This window comes from Mus caroli, unplaced genomic scaffold, assembly GCF_978045245.1.
Source record: "Mus caroli unplaced genomic scaffold, Mus_caroli_1 scaffold_9, whole genome shotgun sequence".
In the NCBI taxonomy this organism is placed as follows: Eukaryota; Metazoa; Chordata; class Mammalia; order Rodentia; family Muridae; genus Mus; species Mus caroli.
This window is the reverse complement of record NW_028227264.1, coordinates 86553273-86576336: the sequence shown is the minus strand read 5'-3', so window position 1 is coordinate 86576336 and position 23064 is coordinate 86553273. Positions and strand designations below refer to the sequence as shown.

Here is a 23064-nt window from a genome sequence, read left to right as displayed (position 1 = left end):
AGAACTCAGCATTGAATATGAGAAAGACAAGGCTTTTATAGCTCAAGGGTAAGTGGGGTTGCAAATGAAGGATTTAGTGGGGAAATAGGCACAGTTACAGGAGCAGAATGAACAAGTTAGTCCTGATGACCTCTTGAATCAGAGACGTAGTTGCAAGGTGGACATAACAAGGTAGTCATAGCCATAACAAGGTAGTCATAAGTGGTCAGATAACCTTTTGAAACACAAGTAGGGCTGTGAGATAGTTGTAAACAACTTTCTGAAACAAAGCCATGCTTGCCATTCCTGGAACCGGCAACACAGAACCATTGGTAGTTAAGCTTGCAGGTGGGGCATAGCCCAATCCTTGAGAAACAGAGGTTTAATCATTATCCGGAATGAACTCAGTTTGTCTTTACTATAAGATGGCTTTTAAGCCAAAGATAGAGGCAGGCTGGCTCTTCATCTGGAAACTCGACCATGCCAGAGGGATTATTTCATCTACTCTAAGTCTCTCTTGCTAGAGCAGGGTATGAGGACTCCTGAGACAGACTTGTGGGGAAAGGAAGCTGAGCCCAGGGAGGACCAGGCTCCTCTTCCCATCACTGAGTTAGACAAGGTTTGGGTTGGAGACAAGCCAGGCAGAGAAAACTGCTGCAGGTTTCCTCTTCTAAACCAAGAAGTGTGGACTGAGACTCGACTGTGTGCTAATTGTTATGTTGTCAGCTCTACCACACATGATTCTGTTCTCTATTTGAAGATGTAGGGTCTCCCCTCCCAGGGAAGAAGCCAAACAAAAGTAGAAGAAATGGATCTTTCTCTCCCAAAAGTCAAGACCAGGAGAACTGGAAGCATCCCATACTCCCTCCATGGCCGTTTGCGTGACCTCATGTTTGAGAAGCCAGCATAAGGTCGTGAGCATTTCCTTCCTTTCCAGAAGCTTCGTATATTTGGCTGTTATGTTTAAGTCTTCTATTTTGAGTTGGGTTTTGTATCTGATAAAAGTATAGTTTCATTTTATTGTAGCTACGTATCCAGTTTGCCTAAAACAACTTATTTAAAACACTCTCCTTTCCCCTCAGTGAGTCTTAACACCCCTTTTGAAAATCCATCCGCCGCCTGTGTTTAGGTCGGGGTCAGTGCTAGTCCCTTGTTTTAGGTCTGCTTATAAGCCAATGCCACTCTATTTTGATTATAGTGCCTTCAGATTCAGTTTGAAATCAATAAAACTTCATGAAATGTCTCTAAAGTTTCCATTTTGCCCTCAAGGTTGTTTTGATTTTTAGGGATCTCTTGAAATTCATGTGAATTTTAAGGTTTGGGAGGGGAAAAAAATCCCCATCCATATTTTGATAGATATGCATTGAATTTATAGGCCACTTTGGATAATGTCGTATAAGCCTTGTTTAACCTCTTGATCCATGAACATGTGAGGCTTCCCATTTGTTTAGGCTGTTCCCGAAGTGGCATTGGTAGATACTTTCCAAAGTTCCAACATTTCATTCCTTTAGCTAAATTTATTCATATTTTACTACTTTCATGTAAAGGGATTAAAATGAAGTTGTTTTATTTGTGTTCAGATTGCTCCTTGATGGATGACACAACCCTTAAGTCTGTTGTATTTGTTGTATTTCTGTGATATGTTTAGCACAGAATCTTAAATGAGATCTATGCAGTGACTAGGGCCCATGCCCAGACATTGGCATTAGCAGACCGACTTACAAAACCAATTACACATGAGAAAACATAGGAAGTTCCTTGTATGTTTCTGCCTTCTGTACTATGGCAGAGACTGCAAACCCAAGTACCTGGCAGAGCAGCAGGACTGGAAGCTGAGATCGCCAGAAGCTGAGATAGCCCACGTGGAGGAAGTGTTGGGAGCAGGCAGCATGAGATCACTGCTGTTAGAGCTTTTCTCCCAGAATCCCACCCTGGCTCTGATTTCCTGGCTCTCCCTATAATGCTGTGACCTGCTCCGTATGTTTCCTTCAGTCTTTTCTGTGTATGGGGCTGCATTTGCTCACATGTAGGCATGTGTCTGTGGAAGACTACTGAGTGGCTCCCTCCATTGCTCTCTACATCATGTTCAGAGATACGACCTCCAACTGATCCTATAGCTCAGTAATTTAGCTTGGCTGGATGGTCAACAAGACCAAGGAGCGCCTCCTGCCTCTACCGTCCTTCCCGGCGCTGGGATGGCAGGTGTAGACCACGGCGCCCAGCTTTTTATGTGCCCACTAGAGAGCTAAGTGCAGATTCTCAGGCTTGTGCAGAGCAAGAGCGTTACCAGCTGAGTCATGTCCACAGCCCCTTGTTCAAACGGGAACCCTATCTAATAAGCTGCCAACTGGTAAGAGATCTTATTCTTTTCTCCTGCTTTTCCTCTCTGCTACTTAGTACAATTCTTTATTTCCCAATTTCCATACTGGATTGAAGGCTCCGTGAAATGAGAATCCTTTGTTTTGTTTGTTGCCCTACACCTAAAGGAATGCCTGGTATATATTCTACTCCATAAAACTCGCTCATCATCCAAAAAAAAAAAAAAAAAAAAAAGCCAGACATGGTGGCACACACCTTTAATCCCAGCACTTGGGAGGCAGAGGCAGGCAAATTTCTGAGTTCGAGGCCAACCTGGTCTACAGAGTGAGTTCCAGGACAGCCAGGACTATACAGAGAAACCCTGTCTCAAACAACAACAACAACAACCTTGCTTATCATAAGATTTTTAAAACACCTTACAAATCCATTTAAGCGCGCGCATGTGTGTGTGTGTGTGTGTGTGTGTGTGTGTGTGTGTGTGTGTGAAACTGTCTTATTCAGGGTTTCTATTCCTGTACAAACATCATGACCAAGAAGCAAGTTGGGAAGGAAAGGATTTATTCAGCTTACACTTCCACACTGCTGTTTATCACCACAGGAAGTCAGGACTGGAACTCAAAAAGGTCAGGAAGCAGGAGCTGATGCAGAGGCCATGGAGGGATGTTACTTACTGGCTTGCTTCCCCTGGCCTCCTCAGCTTGCTTCTTATAGAACCTAAGACTACCAGCCCAGGGATGGTCCCACCCACAAGGGGCCTCCTCACTTGATCACAAATTGAGAAAATGCCCCACAGCTGGATCTCATGGAGGCACTTCCCCAACTGAAGCTCCTTTCTCTGTGATAACTCCAGCCTGAGTCAAATTGACACAAAAAACCAGCCAGTACAGAAACCAAAAGCAATACTGATCCCGAAGCTCTAACAACAGTGGTCTCCTGCTGCCTGCTCCCTCCACTTTCTCCACCGTGGGATGTCACATCTTCCGGTCCTGCTGCTCGGGGCCAGGCACTCGAGTTTGCAGTCTCTGCCATGGCACAACTGGCAGAATGTTTGCTCTTCAGGCAAGTAATACGTCTCAGCTCTATATGCTACCATCCTGGACAGAGGAGAAGGGGGCATCACTAGCAGGACCTCCCCCAGCCCCCACATTGTTTCTGTATGACAGATTTGCCAGCTTTTGCCTAAGCTCATTATTAACCATTTCACCAAAGTGCGGGTGTCTTTCTCCCTTTCTCTTTTTATTCTTACATCAGATATCGGAAAAGCCCAGTATTTCTAAACATCTTCGGAACCACTCGTTAACATCTAATAAAGGTGTCCTCCGGCCACCTCAGCCACAGTAGGAATTAATCCCTTTATGAGGTCACAGGAGACACACAGTATGAGCTTAGCACCAGGTCACACTGAGAGGAAGACTTGCCGCTCCTCAAATTACTTTCTTATAAAAGATGCTAAAGTGCCTCACACTCCCCATCTGCCTATCTGCTGGGAAAGTGGCTCTCCTCTCTAGCACATGATCTGCTCAATAGGTGATTCCTTACAGTCCTCAGAATACCCACAGCACAGCTCACTTTCCAATGTCCACTTACAAACCAGCTGTGGAAAAGCGTGTGTTTGCCCAGTGCTTAACTGTTGCTAGTCACCTCTCCTGAACCTTCACCTTGCTAACCCACAGCTTGTCTATAAGACTTAAATGTCACACAATTTAAAAGTATCTATTTCATGTTGGTCATAGGTTGGGCAATTATCTGACATGTGGAACCACTTGGAAACACACATTCCAGAAACCAATATGTTTTCCCATGAATACTAATACTGTCCCGGTGCTACGCTGTTGGGAAAGTCTCCAGTGTTGAAAGGCAATGCAAGCCCTGGAGAGTGGTGCTGTGGACAGCTCCCTAGGAGGTGCCTAGAGAGTTCCCCTCCTGATAGCCAGGCCCCAGGAAGGACCAACAACCAAGGCTGGTTCCAAATTCTAACCGAGCAAGTCCCATCCAGCCTGAGAGCCAAGACTAGGGAGAGAAAGAATTTGTGGCTGAGGCAGAGGTGTGCACAGTGCAGATGCGGGAGCTTCCAGGTCGAAGCAAGTTTGCTCCAGGAGCTCGGCCATGGGGTGATGGAAAAGCAGTGGCTGGGCTGATGCTCTTTAGAGCATTTCCATCATGTGGAAAGTGTCTGCTCACTCACATAATTACTCGGTAAATGCCTAGTGTTTACTGCGTGCCGGAACTGGGGATACATCGAAAGTAAGGTGCACTTGGCCTTCCTCATGGAGTTTATATTCTGGCACAGAGAGACACTGAACAAATACTCGTTGAATTGATCAGTTGAGGAAAACCGCTAAGTCAACAGTCATCTGTGCTTCAGTCCACTTCTCTTCCTCCCCCTCTTCAGAGGGTAATAGAATGATGGCATCAGATAGGCTGTCAAGAGACTTGCTGCAATATTTGGAATTTAGTAAAGGAGACTAATAAAACTACAACTTCACAGTCACCATTAACAATAACTCTTACATAAAACATTTCTTTTTTAAAATCTGCTTGTGTATCTGCTCACCGTTTACATGCAGTGCCTTTGGTGGCCAGAAGAGGGCGCTGAAATCTCAAAAGCAGGAGTTAGAGACAGTGTCCGCTAAAATGTGGGTGCTGGGAACTGAACCCCTGTCCTTTGGAGGAACAGGAAGTGCTCTCAACCACTGAGCCATCTCTTCCAGTTCCACATCATTTTCTTAAGATTACAGAACATTTTTTCAAACTTATTTATTTTCAATAGTAAATAAAACAGCTATCCTTCCAATATTTCATACATGTTTAAGTTGTTCACTTAAACAAGTTGTTCATGGATGGCTTTGGGGCCAGGATAACAGTTAAATCTTTGAACTTAACTGTTAGTGAAACTGAACCCTGCTGGTGACTTGAGCGGAATATGATGCTTTTGTGGTTGTGGAAACTCACTAAGTCCTTCAATCCAGTTCTGACCCAGAATGTATTTTTACCACCATCTGTTTCTGTTTTCTGTGTCTCAGATATCTTTAAACTGGAAAGAAAATACTAAAGTGTATAAATGTATCCCTCCATGGACACAGTTATCATATAAAACAACACACACTTGTTTCTCTGACTTCATTCAGCCACACAGGGCAGATGCGGGGACTTCCAGGTCAAAGCAAGTTTGCTCCAGAAGCTCGGCCATGGGGTGATGGAAAAGCAGTGACTGGGCTGATGCTCTTTAGAGCATTTCCATCATGTGGAAAGTGCCCTGCTCACCCACATACTTACTCAGTAAATGCCGAGTGTTTACTGCGTGCCAGAACTGGGGATACATGGAAAGTAAGGTGCACTTGGCCTTCCCTCATGGAGTTTATATTCTGGCACAGAGAGACACTGAAAACCGCAAAGTCAACAGTCTCCTTCTGTGCTACAGTAGGACACTTCTCTTCCTCCCCCTCTTGACATGGTGTAGGAATGGCTTCCACTTGTTGCTTCAAACCAGCTGTTAACATTCCATTATTTAAATATTCCACACTGAATTAAGCCGTTCTCCTGCGGATGGACACTTGTGTCTTTTTAGTGACCCTTCACAAAAACCACGCCTCAGGAAGTCAGCTTCCATCCATCTTTGCCAACTTTAATTTCATATGCTGGTTGAGGACTACTGAGTCACAGCGGTTTGCAGCTGCACTGTGTTACATTGTTAAATGTTCTCCGGAGTGATTCTGCACTAGACAAAGGTTCCGGGTTCTCTACAGCTTTATAAGGTGGTGGATGACTCCAAGGAAACTGTATCTTCCAGACACAACAGGGCTGATACACATAGGACCCAGAGAGACTGTGAAGGCACAGCACAGGCCCTGCACAGGTTCACACGCAGACTAAATCCTAGCACCAAGAAGGGAAGTGGACACAAGTGGACCCCTAACCAAGAAGCTATCTGCTGGGAAAGAAATGTTTCCTCCAATGCAATGTCACTGGGTAAATCAACCATACTCCAGAGCAGGCTTCCTGCCCAGGAGTAATTGACCAACATAAAATGGACTCTACGGGTTTTTTGTGGGGTAGTTGTTGTTGCTATTGTTCTTGCTGGTGGCGGTGGTGTGTGAGTGTGTGGATGTGTGTTCTCTTCCTTTCATTTTCCTGGGTTGTTTTTTTTTTTTTTTTTTTTTTTTTTTTTTTTTTTGAGAGGGGTTGGTTTTTTGAGAGGCATAGGAGAGTAAGGGAAGATGAAGTTGGGTTTGTATGGAGGTAGAGAAGAAATGGAAATGGGGGAGTTGGGGAGGAAAATACAATCAAAATACATGTATATATCAAAATGTTTGTATGAAAAACTTTTGAAATAAAAAAATTTCTTTTATTTCCGGTTTTCTAAACAAGTTTTTCTCCTATGAATTAGTGTTAAACTAGAAAGTGTCCATAGGAACGGGAAATTTTTAGTTCATTTGTTTTGTTGTTTATATGTAGTTTGAAATTTTATTTTTTATATTAAACTATTCTTTCATCATTAGAATTAATCCTAATTAGTTATGTTGTATTTTTATTTTATAGATGGCCAAATTTGAATTTGCTAGCACTCTATTTAATATATTTTATAAATTTTAATGGTCTATAATTTGTTTCCTTTTTAAGTAAGGATGAGCTACATATTTTTCTCTTTCTCTTCATAACAATTTCTGGCATTAAGTGTTTTTATACAGTTCAGCCACAGTTACAGACCTTCTTGGCAGGCTCTTTGGGAACAATAGGAATTTTTGAATTTTAATTGAAAAATGGAGGGCTGGGGAGATGGCTCAGTGGGTAAGAGCACCCGACTGCTCTTCCAAAGGTCCAGAGTTCAAATCCCAGCAACCACATGGTGGCTCACAACCATCCGAAACGAGATCTGGCGCCCTCTTCTGGAGTGTCTGAAGACAGCTACAGTGTACTTACGTATAATAAATAAATAAAAATGAAAAAAAAAAAGAGTTGTGTGCTTATTGGCATAGGTACAGCCTTTAAAAAAAAAAAGAAAAGAAAAATGGGGGGGGTTCTTATCATGTTCTAATAGAAAATACACATTGATATCTGTTCTGACTCCTGACACGAATTTCCAACAATGCAAAGTTTTCTTTTTATTTACTGCTGACTTTATAACAGCCATTTGACCATTTTCTTGGTGGTCAACCAACACAATATAAAAAGCATGCTACTGAAGTGTCTGCATTCAGATGCAGGAATCAGACAGAGGGTATCCACAGGTAATATGATAGTGCCCCATATTTGATATATGTTGTTTAATATATGCTACATGCTATACAATATTTGATATAGGGTACAGAATACCCCAAATAAGATATATAATAGGGAATAAAGCACTCAGTAGTTAGAATATAGTATATGATATCAACTATGACAACATAAGTGGTTTTTTTTAAGAGACATCTTTAGAGTTTTATTCCTGTCTCTGTGATTCCTCCAAAGCACAAAACCACACCCAGATGGAAGAAAAAAAGAACAGAAAGAAGGAGTGGGCACAGCTGAAAGAGAACCCAGGAAACACGAAGACCCTGGCCTCAGACAGGACTCCACTACCCCCATACACACTCACTGAAAGCCAGAGAGAGAAGGAGGAGTCAGTTGTTGGCAGGCTTGAGGGACACACGACTATACTGTGTACCATGCCTCTCCAAGTGGAAAGACTCGTGGTCCACCTTTAGGAATTTTGCCTTCCAGGGGTCTTGGTACACTAATGGAATGGCCTCAATAAAGAAGTTCTATTCATCTCCCCTCCTTCCCCTTCCCTACACCTGTGAGTCACATACTCCATTAGCTGAATGGATTATTAGGAGGCCAATGGCTTAAGTCCTAGTGGAAAAACAACTAACTACAGAAACCGAGCACTGCAGATGCCTTATTTAGACTCAGCCCCCCACCCCCACCCCCTGCTCCACTGCAGAAAGATTCAGCAGAAAATCGGGTCACGGTTTTTGTTTGTATGTTTTAAGTAGGCCACGTTTTCATCTTCTCTATGCTGGCCTTTTTCTTTACTCGTAGAACGTGAGTTGATAACTCTGGTTGCTTACTGCAGTTCTATTTCCAGTCACTGAAACCTACTTAGGGCAAACCCAGTCACAAACTTTTGCTGGTGTTTGACTTTGTTTTTCTTCTTCAAAATATTCTTTGTCCTATTGGTTGGTGATCTGGTTGTTGCTGGGTGGGCTGTCTGTTTGTCTGTGACAGGGTCTCACCCTGTAGCTCTAACTAGCCTGAAGTGACTATTTTGTAAATGGAAGATTAGAAGATAAACTATCTTAGAATCACCCCTGCCCAAACCCCTTCGTCTACCTGGGACCTAGTGGCTCCATCAGTATTCCTGGACACCAGGACCCTCTTTAGGAGACATTGGGATCCCCTTCATGGCAAATAAGGACATAGAGACATGTTCAGTACAAAAGGTTCCTTCTTTTTTTCCAGTCCTGCTCTTGAAAACAAACTTTGTATAGATCTGAATCTGGGATGCTACCATGGCTCCATGACAATGGGGCTGGCCCTCCAGTGATGGTCACCATCTCTGGGCACATATTGTAGTCACTTAGAGAACCACAAATTCACATCACAGGGACAGGCATTCAAGGCCTTCCATGAGTGGGCTATTTGCAACCAAGGAATAAAGAGCAGCCTGATAAGAGGCCACACAGAATATTAACATTCTTCAGTGTTCAGGTTTTTCTGTATGAAACTACTTACTTTTATATATTGTAAGACAAAAATTATCATGCTAGACCCTCTATGTTGTGACACATAACAAGGAGTGAAAAGGCACCTAGCACACATTTCTGTCCTTGCGAATCAAATAAGTCTTTCCTTGGTGCACATATCTATATCCTCAAAGAACACAGAGATCGCACGATTCTCAGACAGATTCAAGGGTCTATAGGAAATATAACATCCTTCTTAGTTGGGAATTTAAGACACAAATATTTTACAGTTGTAATTTCCAAAGTATGAAGGACTAAATGTCGTGTTGAGCTTTGGAACACAAAGAGAGGACAGTACAGATGCAGTCTTAGGCAATAGAATTCTGCTTACTCACACTTGTATTAGGTGAGCCTCTCTCCCACAGGGTCACACTGCTCACAATGGGAATATAGCAAAAGGACTTCTGGAAGAGAAGAGACAAGGCATTTATTTAGCATCACACGTTTCATCACTGAGAGATGAGCTATAAGTAGCCCAGAAGTTAACCCACTCTAACATTGGCTGTTTACACTGAGTCTCTGATAATGCCCAGAGCACTAGCCTAGTACCATGGAAACTATGGCAAACTCTAAATGTAGTTGCCACTGTTAAGAGTCGAGATGAAGTCAAATGTAGGAAGTTAAAAAAAATTAAAAGACAAACAAGACATCATGAATGAATTTAAAATTTTGATGCTGGTGTATTATATGGTAATAAATGCCTCTTGAGGTTTAACAGGATAGAGTTAAATCGGTATGCCCTTTGCCATATGCTTTTGATGTGTGTCAAATAGTCTTCAGCCATCCCAAACTGAACCATCCAAAGCCAACCCGCATACCCAAGAACACTAATAAGAAATGAATACTGCTTGGTAGACGTCATTAATTTGGAACTGTATGTCATACGGAATTAACATGGCAGAAACCTGCTCAAAGCAAATGCTGTGCATTTAATATGACTGCTCGCGGCAGTCAGAGAAGGTTTGCTGAGGATCTGACAATGAGAGAGAACCTTGACATTTTATATAAAATGTCAACTCTTAATAAGATTATCTCAGGATTGGCTTCTTGTTTTCAATTTGATGGTTTTCATTTCTGTTAGTCACAGTGTACAAGGGCCCTTGACTTATTATGCAACATTTGCTAAACTCAGTCTCGGTACTTTGAAAGACTAAAGCCACAAGAAGCTCAAGGCTAGGACACAGGTACACATCTGAAAAACAGTGGTGCTTCTGCTCTTCATCAGGATTTAAAGATTTTATTTATTGACATAATTTTATGTGATGATGTATGCACTTGAGTGTATGCACATGGACCATGAACATGCAAGTGCCCACAGAGTCAAGAAGAAGGTATCCGATTCCCTGGAACTGGAGACAGAGATAGTTATAAGCTGCTTTGTGTGAGAGTTAGGAGTTACACCCGGGTCCTCAGCAGGACTAGCAAGTTCTCTTGACAGCTAAGCATCTCCCCAGCTCCAAGTGAGCAGAACTATAACAGAGAGAGTTATAAAGACTCATGCAGGGAAAGCAGGTAAGTGGAGTGTTCTACAGGAGGAAGCCAGGCTTGTACAGATTCACATGTGGGAGATGATGTGGACTTGGAAAACAGACTTCCCACTCAATGAAAACCGAAGAGGAAAGGATGGTCCTCCTGAAATCCAGAACCAAGACTGAAGGACATGATAAATAAAAGTCTAAAATTAAGTCAACAGAAAAATAATAAAACTCCTGGAATCCAGATTAAATATACGGGTGAGTAAACTGATTTTCAGAGCCTGAAAGTTAGGATCATAAACATATAATAATTCATTATTTTATATATTTGTATTTGTATTTGTACATACATTTATATAAATATAATATACAGATATATAAATTGTAATGAATGTGTTATATTCATAATATAATTATATTTTGTGTAATTATAAATATATGATTAATATTTAGTTATATTAGATATACCATGAGTATAAGCATGAGCATGACCCCATAAAGTCAAGCAAACACATCTTTACATGGTAACCTGGTATCAGTTCTGTACATGAGAAACATACAGCAAAAGGACTAAAGGATGCAGGAAATCCCCTCTGGGCTCCCCAATGGAGTTGGAATTTGGAGCAGGAAGGAATCCTAAACTCTCACCATTGGCATGCTGGGTAAAGAAGCTACTTCAGATTGCACCACAAAGTAAACAGCCCAAGATCGCTGACTATGTAACCCTCTGTTGAGTCACCAGGACACATACACAGCCTTCAAACCCTGGGTGTCTGGTTTGACCTGGAAAACCATCTCATAGGTGCAGGAAGGAGAGACTCCAGGTTAAAGATGCAGACCATCAGGTCAAGCCTTGCCAAGCCCACATCTCAGTTTCCTTCCTCGGTGAAATCTCTGCAATCATTCAATCACACATTTAGTCTGGGGTTTTCCAACTAGGTAACCTTTGTCTGAAGTGGGTGGGACCCTTAGTACCCTGCTCAGTACATTGATTTCAATGGAGATTTCTTAGTACCACTGTTCAAGCTATGCCCATGGCCAGGGGCTCAGTGAGTAGCATCATTCAGAGAAACTGTATTGGGGAAACCATTGTCTCCAAGGTGCCCAGTGCAGCACATGAACACTTGTACACAGCAGTCCTGCGGTTTGTACTTTCCAAAATGTGGACCATGTTGTTGAGGTATAGCTAACATGCAAATGACTGTGTATATTTGATATCTACCATTTGACAACTTTAGAGGTATCTAACAGAGAAAAGAAGCAGAGATTAGGATTAACTATCAACTCTTTAGAAAAGCTTCTCCCTAAATCTTCTAAAGCAGGTAGAATTTCTTTTCAAATACAACGGTTATTGTAATCCACAAGCTGAAGGTGGCAGAGAGACTTGAAAAACTGAAGTACTGGGATATTTGTCGTCAGTCATTAACCTGATTTTCTAATGAATATGGCATTAGGCATTCATTAACAATCATCTGTGTTTATGTTGAGCAGTTAATGTATGATGAAGGTTGGGAAATGAAAGCAAAATTAAAGCAAGAAATTCTGGACACTTATAAAGCAATTAACTTGTTTGGCAGTAATTACACATTGAAAACTAACTCAAGTGCAATGAGAAAGCCACAAGAGTCACCACAGAAAGCAAGGTGCTTTGCTCCAAATACCCAGAATAAACAACAACAACAATAATAATGGCAATAATAACACCCAGTGTTTCTTTAAACATGAAGAGAAGGCAACAACATCCCATAAGTGGTGAACGAAAGGCTCAAGTCCAATGAAAAGAAATACAGTCATAACCCTTATGTTGGAGACGAGGCAGGTTACCAAAAATAAGTACAGACCAGATCCATTTAATTTAGAATTTTGAAAACTATGTTGTGACGCTGTGGAAACAGGTGTCATGTACTCCAGGATACAGGTTTTGCTCCAATTACACACAGGCTCACTACATGCCTGGTGAAAACTGAGCCTGCAGGCAGGATCTCAGGGGGCCATTCTATTGCAGATACACGTTTTACCAATGACAATTTTTATCTGCAGATGACATTGAATGTCCTGAATTCAATACACTTCATGACTAAGAGATGCAGTCAATAAACACAGTCTCTTTGCAGAAGTGAATACTGACAAGAAGTGGTGGCACATGCCTTTAATTCCAGCCCTGGAAAGAAAAGGAGGAGGAAGAGGAGGAGAAGGAAGGAAGAAGAAAGGAGGAAGGAGGAAGGAGGAAGGAGGAAGGAGGAAGGAGGAAGGAGGAAGGAGGGAGGAGGGAGGAGGGAGGAGGGAGGAGGGAGGAGGGAGGAGGGAGGAGGGAGGAGGGAGGAGGGAGGAGGGAGGAGGGAGGAGGGAGGAGGAAGGAGGAAGGAGGAAGGAGGAAGGAGGAAGAAGGAAGAAGGAAGAAGGAAGAAGGAAGAAGGAAGAAGGAAGAAGGAAGAAGGAAGAAGGAAGAAGGAAGAAGGAAGAAGGAAGAAGGAAGAAGGAAGAAGGAAGAAGGAAGAAGGGATGGGAGGAGGAGAAGGAGGAGGAGCATTGTGGCCTTAAAGAAAGAATTTTCGAGATGACTAAACTAGTGAAAGCTAAGGAAGGGAGCACAAATGTCATATAAAACTTATCACAAAATTTATCATCAGAAATGTCCCTGCAGAGCTCCATCCAAACTTCACTAAAGCTTTCAGGAATGATTTCACTGTTTCAGAACTTCCAATCATCTAAGATTTAGTGGAGGAATAGAAGAGGCACAATGTGCATGCGTATGTGCGTGTGCATGCCTGCGTGCGTGCATGCATGCATGCGCTCCCTCTTAGATCAGCAATAAGGTTGAATAGGCTGCAGAAGAAAATCTTCAGAGAAGCCTAGAGGACTGACTAAAGACACAAAGATTTTCAAGCTGGAGTCAAGGTCTGGATCACCCTCCTTTGAAAGATGGGAAGTGACAAATATCTTCCCAAATAAAGGGTTGCGTGCACTTGAGGGTTGGTAACCAAAGGAAAAGTTCCCAGGAGGCTCTACAAAGGGCAGCTGGCCTTGTGGAAACATTTGCAAAGTGCTTGGGTGTCAACAATGCTAAAAGCAAATACTTGCTTTGCCCCTGGGATTGGAACAGAAGCAGAAGCCTGGAGCTCCCTGGTTAGGTCATTGAACTGCACCAAATAAAAAGATGTGTTTGCCATGGTGGGCACTGTTGCTTTTTAAAAGCTGTACTTTGATTGTAAGAGAAAAACCATTTTACTTTTATGCATAAAATGAAGATTTTAAGCTCAAAAACTCATTTCTTAAATTAACTGAACCCTTTTTTAAAAATCTAAGTTGTCTACTTGGCTCTAACCTAAGAGGGAGTGCTTCGTTTGACGTGTTCTTGGTTGGCAGGTTGCTTCCTGACTTAAGCAGTGCCTCAACGATGTACCAACACATCGCTTTATTCCCTCGGCTGCTGTCTCGGGCACTTTTCAGGAGTCTTCATAGCCAAAGACATTCAAATGTCAGAAATTTCAGGGAATCCACTCTTCCTGAAGCAGTTTTTACCTACTGATGATTCTTATACTTTAATGTATAGTCAAGGTCACCTAGGACCCACTGGTTGAAATGCACAGGGTAGGTCGGGGGGTCTACTTCAAGCCTAAGTCCCTGCTTTTTCATCAAGCTTCCTGACAATATGGTTCCCAGATACCACATTGTTGAGCCACTAATATTTACCATGTTTGTTGTCTTAAAGGGGTTCTAAGAGGACAGGAATGGTGGAATATGCCTATAACTCAACACTTTGGAGGCTAAAGCAGAATTGCCAAGAATAACCTGTGTGTGATAGATAGCCACTAAGAGGTCAGCCATGGCTATTTAGCAAGACCTCCATCTCAAAAAAAAAAGTAAAATAAAAAGATTAAGACTAAATATAACCAAAGCTTTGGAAATAGATAAATCCCTCTCTGATGAAAGTCCTACAAAGTATAATGGACCAAGAATTAAGCAATGTCCACTAACAAGGAAACCCAAAGACATGGTCTAGCCACCATGTAGTGGGGTTTCCAGTTGTCATAACTATGCCCAAGGTGTTTCTGTCCACTTGTCTGGTTGTTGCAATCAAGATAATTATTGAATCACACTGGGGTATGTTCAGCACCAAAGAAGTAAAACTAAATGGTGCACAATCTCCATGGTACTCCCCGCAGGAAGCTCCAAGCCCAGCAGGACAAAGCCCCTGATGGAAGGATAGATGGAGTACCCAAGAAACTCCTTCCCCAGACATACGTAGAAACACAAAGAAGAAGCAGCGGCCACTTCTTGAAGCATAGATCCATTGAGCTAAATCTGGAGGCAGAAGCAAATATAGATTTAATGGCAGAAAAGGGAGCAAGATGCCAGTTGCAGAGAACAGATATGGCCAAGCCTTTACTGGAGAACTTTCTGACCATGTGTTAGCTGCCTGACAGTGACAAGAACAGCCCTGTCCCTGCAGTGCCCCTACAATGTCCCTGCAGTGTCCCTGAACCCTCAACCAAGGTACTACTGGGTATCTGCCATGTTCAATCAAGATTTATTTTGGAAGTGAGAAGTCTGAAACCTAAAGAAGTTCACGCTATCCCAAGGTTGGGATGCCAAGGGGAGTTTGCCTGGTTGCAAGACCTGTGTTCTTCTCGGGGTGCCCTGCTACCTCACTGAAGCATTCCAGGTCATCTAGATTGTGGAGCATGAAGCAGCCTGTGAGAAAGGAAGATGCTGATATTGCATTTCTGTATAAACATTGCACTATTTTTTTTTCTTCCCTCAGCTCATACTTTGAGACTTTAAATACACAGAAAAAATAATTGATTCCAGTCTGATAGTGACCTAATATTTTATCAGCCTTGGGCAAACTTCCTATTGACAGTGAATTTTTGACCTTTGAAATAACTATAATTTTATTCTCGGTCTTTAAAGCATCTTTACCTTCGAAAGGCCTCAACTTTGAAAAGTACAGGCAAACAAGAAAGGCAGAAACTGGGCCAAAGAATGTATTGGCAAAGATACCACTCCTCCCATGGAGCTTTAAATGAACTTCAAAAACAAAAAGGCATGGGACCCTCTCTAGGCAGATAGGGCCCCTTGACAAGACTTGGTTTAGTCCATAATGTCCTTGTGTAGAGTAAAACCTTCCAATGTCACACAGCAGCTGTGATTTCCACTGATGTTACCTGTCAAGTGCAGTACAAGTGAGTGTGTCTAAAAACTCTATTCCAAAATGATAGCCAAGAGGAACCACGGGCTGGGTGTAGTCTACAAAGCTTTTAGGAGTTCCACGATGAATGGAGAACAAGAGATAAAACAGAAGCCAGATGGGGCAATAGGTCAAGTGCTGACGTTTTATCCTCCTAAATAACTAGAGAGATCCAGGAAAGCTTAGAAATGGAGAAATGAGTGAGGGGTGGGCATAGAGGAGAGGAGGCGGGGCTTAACACTTACAAAGCACCAGTTCCCAACTCTAATCCTCTCTCTTCGAGGAAGACAAAATCATCTAAGTCCAAAGATTCCGAGTCTAAGAAGTAAATCTGATTCCCCTCTAGGTAAACAGAAGGCTCCTAGCCGAATAAACTCACTCCCTCTGCGGGTATCGAGATCGATCATAAATCAACTCTCCTCATTTGCTAATTGTCAGTCACTAATCCCAGAAACTCAAGAAAAACAATGGACACTTTATTTGAATTTTTTATGAACAGAAACTTTATTGAAGTGGCATTGTCCGTAGCTGCTGCTTCTTTTGATCAAAGTATTACCAGGAAACGGGTTGCTTATTCAACTTTGGATAGCCACGGTCAACTGTGCTGCAAAAGCAACAAGTGAATATTCCATGTCAACATCTGCTTAAAGTTGTTCTCAATCAACCAGCACTAACAGGACTCTGCAAATATCCCTTCCTTTGGCTGCAAGAAAATCCAAGAAATGGACAAATTCTATTATGTACAGCCAAATATCAGCAACTTCATTCTAAGTCACTGGTGAGCAGATTTGTTTTTCAGTGTGGCTAGATACAGGAAGCCTTACAATAAAGGGCCTGAGCAGGGTTCTTGGGGGTTGGGGTTTTATGGATCATGCATTCTATCTTGGCATGTGGTTACCATTTCAGAAGAATCATTGAATTTCCAGGAACCAGCCCGTCCAGTCAAAAGGAATCACAAATCCTTAACTAACATATGCTAACTTTTCTTTGAGGAACAAAAGAAGCATCATTGTTCCTGGCCAGCAAATACCCAGCCAACTCAAAGGAGTCCTTTCACTGGGCATGTTAGCAGGGAAATTCAATTGTATTTAATTAAGTTCACCCCCCCCCCCAGAAAAAAAAAAGCTTCACATAGAAGCATCAAAGAGGTTATCAGGGGTCAGATGCCTGTCATGACTTTCTGACCCTCCCCAAATGCAAAATAAAAGATGGTGGTATCCCTGCTGGCAATATGGATTTCCACGTTTGTGTCTCTCCCTTTCTGCTTTAATTTAATAGCAATCAGCACAATATGGCCAGTTCTTTCAGAACAATACTGTGGGCAGAAGTGAGATTTAAGGCTCTGCAAGGGGGAAGATGGGACACAAGAGAAGTTTACTGTGGTTTTCAGGGCTCAATAAGAACATCGCTTCTATACCCATGAGACACACACACACACATACACACACACTAACTTGAAAATCTATTTAACATTCATTGTGCTCAAGATGGACAGATGTGTGCTTCTGAAATCTCATATTCAGAAATTCTTTTCAATAGTCAGCTGCCCCATAGATGCCTTTGAAGAGAGAGGTATATACAAATAAGTATTTTTTTTCCTTTACCAGAAAGTAATTTTGGGGTCTGACCATTGCATCTATCAGCTCTTTCATTTGAAAATCTTAAATATTTATAGTTTCACTTCTCCAAATTTCATCATTTTCACCTTAGACTGAGCACTTATGGCCATAACCAGAGTTCTAAATATATTTCATGGAAACCAAACATAAGTTTATTAAACTAAATGTTATTTTAAAGTCTTAAATGTCCAATTTCAAGTGAACCCCAGACCTGGTACTTACTTCCTGGGATTCATGTTTAAGAAATTATATTCTTAACTGATATAATAAAAAAATTAACCTAAGGATCTCGGGCTAGAAGACATCTTGAACATCATGTAATTCAGCATCCCAGCTGATGCTTGAATCCCTGGTCACATTTCTACCTCATTGTATCCAATCTGTCATCAGAATATGAACAGATTCTTCAAACCTGCTGTTTCCTGGGGTCACCCCCTTCCAAGGACACAATCTTCACAAGCAAACATCGAAAACAGAACTAAAATGATACTCAATTATGAGGTCAAGCATCTCAAAGTTTTATTCTAGCTCAATAATTCACTCAAGCGCCTTATTTACATGAAAAGAAGGTAAGTATGATGAAGAACCATCATCTCTGACTCAAGGTCTCTGTGGCTGTGTGTGCTTGATTTTTCCAGTGTGATGGTTAGGTCGGGCAACTGAATCATCTCTGACTTGAATACATGTTCAAGTCAAACCAGAGCAACATGACTGCTCTGGCAAAGATCACATCCAAAGACCTTCTTAGGTCTGTGTGATCCAGCTGGAATGTACACAGGACTTACACCTTTAATCCCTCTGGCTGGGATACAGACACACCCTTAGTGCAGATGCTCAAGTCAACAAGCAACCACTGCCTGGAAATCCTTCCAAGCCCCCCCCCCCCCATGAAAGATTACCAATGCTGTCACTGGGTTTCCTGCTCCAAGCAAGTCCCAGAGCTGAAGGGAAAGAGACGCAGCATCTATCTTCTTTTTGTAGCCAGTGCTTTGGAATGAGCTACAAGAGGGATATTTAAGACTGTAACTTGTTTCCAGCAAGAAAAAGAATCGAAAGAATGGGTGGGAACAGGAGGCAACTTCCAGAGTGGTTCTTATCTAGGGTTGAATGCAGCTGGCCTCTATCCTTTCTAATGAGAAAAGTAGGTGCAAAGCAGAAACCTGTACACTCTGTACCTTCACCCTCCTGGAAGCTGAACCGGTAAGAGTAATAAATGAGATCGGCAGTTACTGAGCTCATCTCAGTCATCCTGTAGAAGAGAAACTGTGGTCTATAGTCATGTAAGAAAACTGATGGATGACTGGACAAATTGACACGTCCAAGAACACACAGATACTAAACAAAGAAGATTTGGACCAAGATCTATACCCAGGACTCCAAGCTCAGTTCTAATTGCATTGACTATGGAATTTATCTATCTTTGAGAAAACCTTTGAGAAAAGACATATTTGAGTTGTTTCCTTTCTCCCATCTGTATGGAAGCACACAGAACATCTGCAGATCCACTTGCCATCTATTTTATCAACCCAAGATACAGTGAACTCATTCACCACATAGCTAAAAAGAAATCTCTTTTGTTAATAATATTATATATTAATATGATATACAATATTAATATATCAAAATAGTTAATGCGATATTAAATACACACCTTTTTATTTATTTGGTATTTATTTCCTTAACAAAGTCTATTTAATCATTTTTAAATATTTTTACTATTTGTGGGTGCATGTGTGTCTGTGTCTGTCTAAGAGAGTATGCCCATGTGTCCAGAAGCCAGAGGCATCATATGACCCTGGAGTTAGAGTTCTAGATAGTTGTGAGCTGACTGAAAGAGTGCTGAGACCCACACGTGGATGCTCTCCAAGAAGAGAAAGTACTCCTAACCACCAAGTCTTCTTTCTGGCCTCTAATCTTAATTAGTATGAAATTTTTTTAAATAAATAATAAATACAAAGGCTTATTGTCCTTTTTATTATGTAATACTATAGCAATTTATTCTTCCCTTAACAGTCCCCTTTGCTGTATATGATGTGATAACAGTGGATACTAGAAAATACAAATATAATATCCAGAAGTAAAAACTGATGCAGACAGTTATTGCCATAGTCAGGGTGCTTCTGTTGTTCCTAAGTGCCTGCATTAAAATTCATAATACCATTGTGTTGGTATCAAAATATGGGGCCTTCAGGAGATGACTTGTCCTTGTGAATGGGATTAAAGACATCATAAAGTCCTAAGGGGACATTTTTGCCCCTTCTATCATAGAAGAGACAGCAATAAAGGATCATATTCAGAGAACACTGGATCATCTAGTGTCTTGACCTTGAACTTCAAAATATTCAGGACTGTGAGCAATGAATTTCTATTGTCTATACATTACCCAGTCCAATAATTTTATTATAGCAAGCTAAACATACTATGACAAGTACACACACACACACACACACACACACACACGAGAGAAAGAGAGAGACAGAGACAGAGACAGACAAATAAGCAGACAGACAGAAAGATTGAGTGACTTAAGAACACATTGCTGCCGTGCTGCAGCCCCCTTGTAGTCTTAACTATTACTCATAAAAACCTCGATATAGTCCCGGCTGTTCACAGACTGGGAAGCTGATGCCAAAAGCACTAATTACTGTACTCTGAGTTTGTTGAGCATAATTAAGTAGACTATACTTATACTCAGGTGTATGTCACATCTGGGCATGTTACCAAGGCAACAAAACACCATCTGACACTCCAAGAGAAAGCACATGTTCTAGAATTCTTTCTGCAAGCTAACATTTTAAGGAAATCCAAATTTTTAACCTTTGACGAGCATAAGAAAAATGTTATCATGCAGAATCAGTTAGAAATCCACTGAACCCAGAGACTACTTCGATTTAATTTTACTCGCTTCAACGCTAAGTACATTTTAATTCAGCCAAACGATAAGGACCAAATAGTCCTTCTATGATGCAAGTATATGCTGTGTGTGTCTGAAAGACCGTATGCAATAACTTTTCAGAGAGATAAATTCTTCCTACCAAAAAGAACTTTGGATGAGGACATATCGTAGTTGGTAGAGAGCTTTCGTAGCCCGTAGGATAAGGAAACAAGAAGCCTGTGTCAGATTCCACAGGAGGAAGCAGATGCTTGGAGTTGGAGACAAGATAATCAGAAATGAAGAGCATCATTCTTGGCTACTATGTTCAAACCCAACACAGGCTGTAGGAGATGACATCTCAGAGTGTGTGTCTAGGGATAGAGTGGAGTTGGCTTTCCTTGTTATGGGGTAGGCATGTTGTTTGTAGAGAATATAGACTAAACTCAAGAGTCTAATATGCTACGTTCGTCTCCTCCTCCCTTAGCCAGCCCCATGACCCTCAGGACAGAATGACAAAAGCAGCCACTTAGCAAATCCCCAAGCAATGCCAAGCATTTTATACATGTGAACACATTTAGTCAGTCTTTGGAATAGGAGTTAGACAATAACCATGGTAAGTAAAACTCACAGTGGTTTGAGTATGTGTAGATATTATTGTTAATATTGTGTTTTAGAATAAACTATTTGAACAACCCGAGGAAAAGGCAACTGTACCCAAAGATTAAACCCAGATATACAAGGACTAATAGGAAATAATGCAGATCAGCTAATGGTGTCTACAAAATATAATGAAACCAAATAATCCTTGTGTGATCCCGACCACACAGCAGCATATAAAAATTGTGTGTGCTTGGCTTCTCACACAGAGAAGAACATGGCTAGGAACTAGTACAGCCCAAAGCATCATAATGCAAAGTTGGCAATAAACAATCTACTTTGTTGAAAGAATTAGACAGCTTAATAAGACTCTTAGATAAGTTTCATGAAGATCAAACGGGGGTAAAAATAAAAATGTAAGGGGAAATTGAAATTTTTAGTTGAAGTACTCATGTTTGGAAAAATATACCTTTTCTTAGAGATTCCAGTCAAATCCTTGAAATTAGTGTACTTCAGACAGCCTCATCTAGGCCACAAATGTGCCATCAAGGAGAAAGAGCCACAAGATAGCCTACTCCTCAATATTTCCCACTTTTGATGAACCTCCTGTACAGCGTGGAATTAGCCAGAGCTATTATTGTCTGATTTTCTAGGCAAGCAAAAAGGCTTTCATCTAGCCAACTCTGGTAAGAGGAGAGGCCATGGGTGATGTCATCATTGTATTCCCTTGAATGTGACACTCACTCCCTTGCTGTGCTTACATAGTGATGGTCCAAAAATCACCCCAGCCTTGGACTCATGATAGGCATAGATAGTAGATTTAGTTCTTTGCTTTGAGTTTTCCTTTTTCCAGACAACCTTTCTGCAAAATATCACAGAAGCCTGTGATTTAAGCTTTACGGTAGCATATGCTTTAGGAGTTTAATTTGGTTTTGAACAGGATTAAATATGCCAAAAATCAAACCACAAGATATTCCTAATGAGGGACAGAGCACAATAGTCACCTTAAGTGAAGAATAATTATATAACAAGAATTCGCAAATTGCTTGATGGTGTTTTCTTGTGGAGACAGGCACAGCTGCCACGCTGAGAAAGTGCCAAATTTTATTCTTTTCTCCCTGTTTCCAAGAAGAGAAATCCCCTCTGCCTGGTGCAGGCTTCCTGGTTTCTCTCCAATGTATTCACATGTCTTAACAGGTTATCTCTGGGGCAACTTGGTCTTTTCCTCGGAGTATGTCTTGGCCTTTGTACAACTGAGTGTGTAAGGTATAGTGTGTGTGTGTTAGGATGTCATCTGGATGTCTCTTCTGTTCTAACTAAAATTTGTATTCATTAAGGGGCATGTATGGTTATAAAAACTAATACAGAACTCTGTAGAAAAGAAATGGAGATGGTTAAAAAGTATTTCTGACTCCGATACATTTTCAAATTGACCTGTTGAGCTTATAAGACATTCAGAATATATCAGAATCTTGAATAAACCAGAAGGTTTAGTATATCAGGGACTCAGGAGGGGTGAGTAGCATATAACACAGGCAGAGTTTCATATATGAGGAAATACACCTTTCCACACACACACGGGGCAGGGGTGAGTTTAAAAATCTAGTGACAGTCAGCATTGCTACAGAGAGGATCCGATGGATAAGTTTCAATGAAACTCTGTAGGAATGATGGTTTCGTGGACCTAAGACACTCCTGAAGCTAAAGAAAGCACTCCACATCTCTGGTGCATCCTACCCATGAAACTGGAATGAATTCACTCATATAACATACTGTGTTTATGACTATGTGTAACAGTGATCTTGGGGTCTGTTTTGTAGAGCACAAAGATAGTTAGCCCCAACCTAACAACTCTATGCACTGGGCACTCCACTAAAGGTATCTTTCGTTCCCTACTTTGCATTATCACGTTTAATTTTAAGATGGTGACCCCGAGAATTACAGAAATCTCTGCTTTACCATTCTGTTCCCTGAGCACCATGCTTTCAAGCAGGCTGTCTTGCTGAGGTAGAGCTGTATTTGCATACTAGTCACATAAAAAATATTACAACTACTATGTACCAGGACGGCAGATTCGTTTTAGGTTTCCATTATTTTAGTAAGAAAGGAGCCAGATCCTTCCATCCCCCACTCTTAAATTTGGACACATCTGTATCTTCCCCTCTTCACTCGGCCACCCACATCTTTTTAGGCCACTATACTAAAGCACCAGGTTAAGAACAATCTGAGTATATAAGTTAACCTTCTCAACAGTTAGGAGAAAGTCAACATTGAATGTGAA

At 41.4% G+C, this 23064-nt stretch overlaps 1 protein-coding gene across 3 annotated transcripts in view; it reads right to left on the bottom strand.

The window, feature by feature from the left end:
• CUNH12orf42 (chromosome unknown C12orf42 homolog) overlaps positions 1-23064 on the bottom strand; it is a 156950-nt gene that overhangs the window by 90454 nt on the left and 43432 nt on the right. For all 3 annotated transcript variants that reach the window (XM_021174791.2, XM_021174795.2, XM_021174793.3), the window contains exon 3: positions 9362-9430. In XM_021174791.2, coding sequence (XP_021030450.1) covers positions 9362-9430 — 69 coding nt within the window. The remainder of the gene's footprint in view (positions 1-9361; positions 9431-23064) is intronic.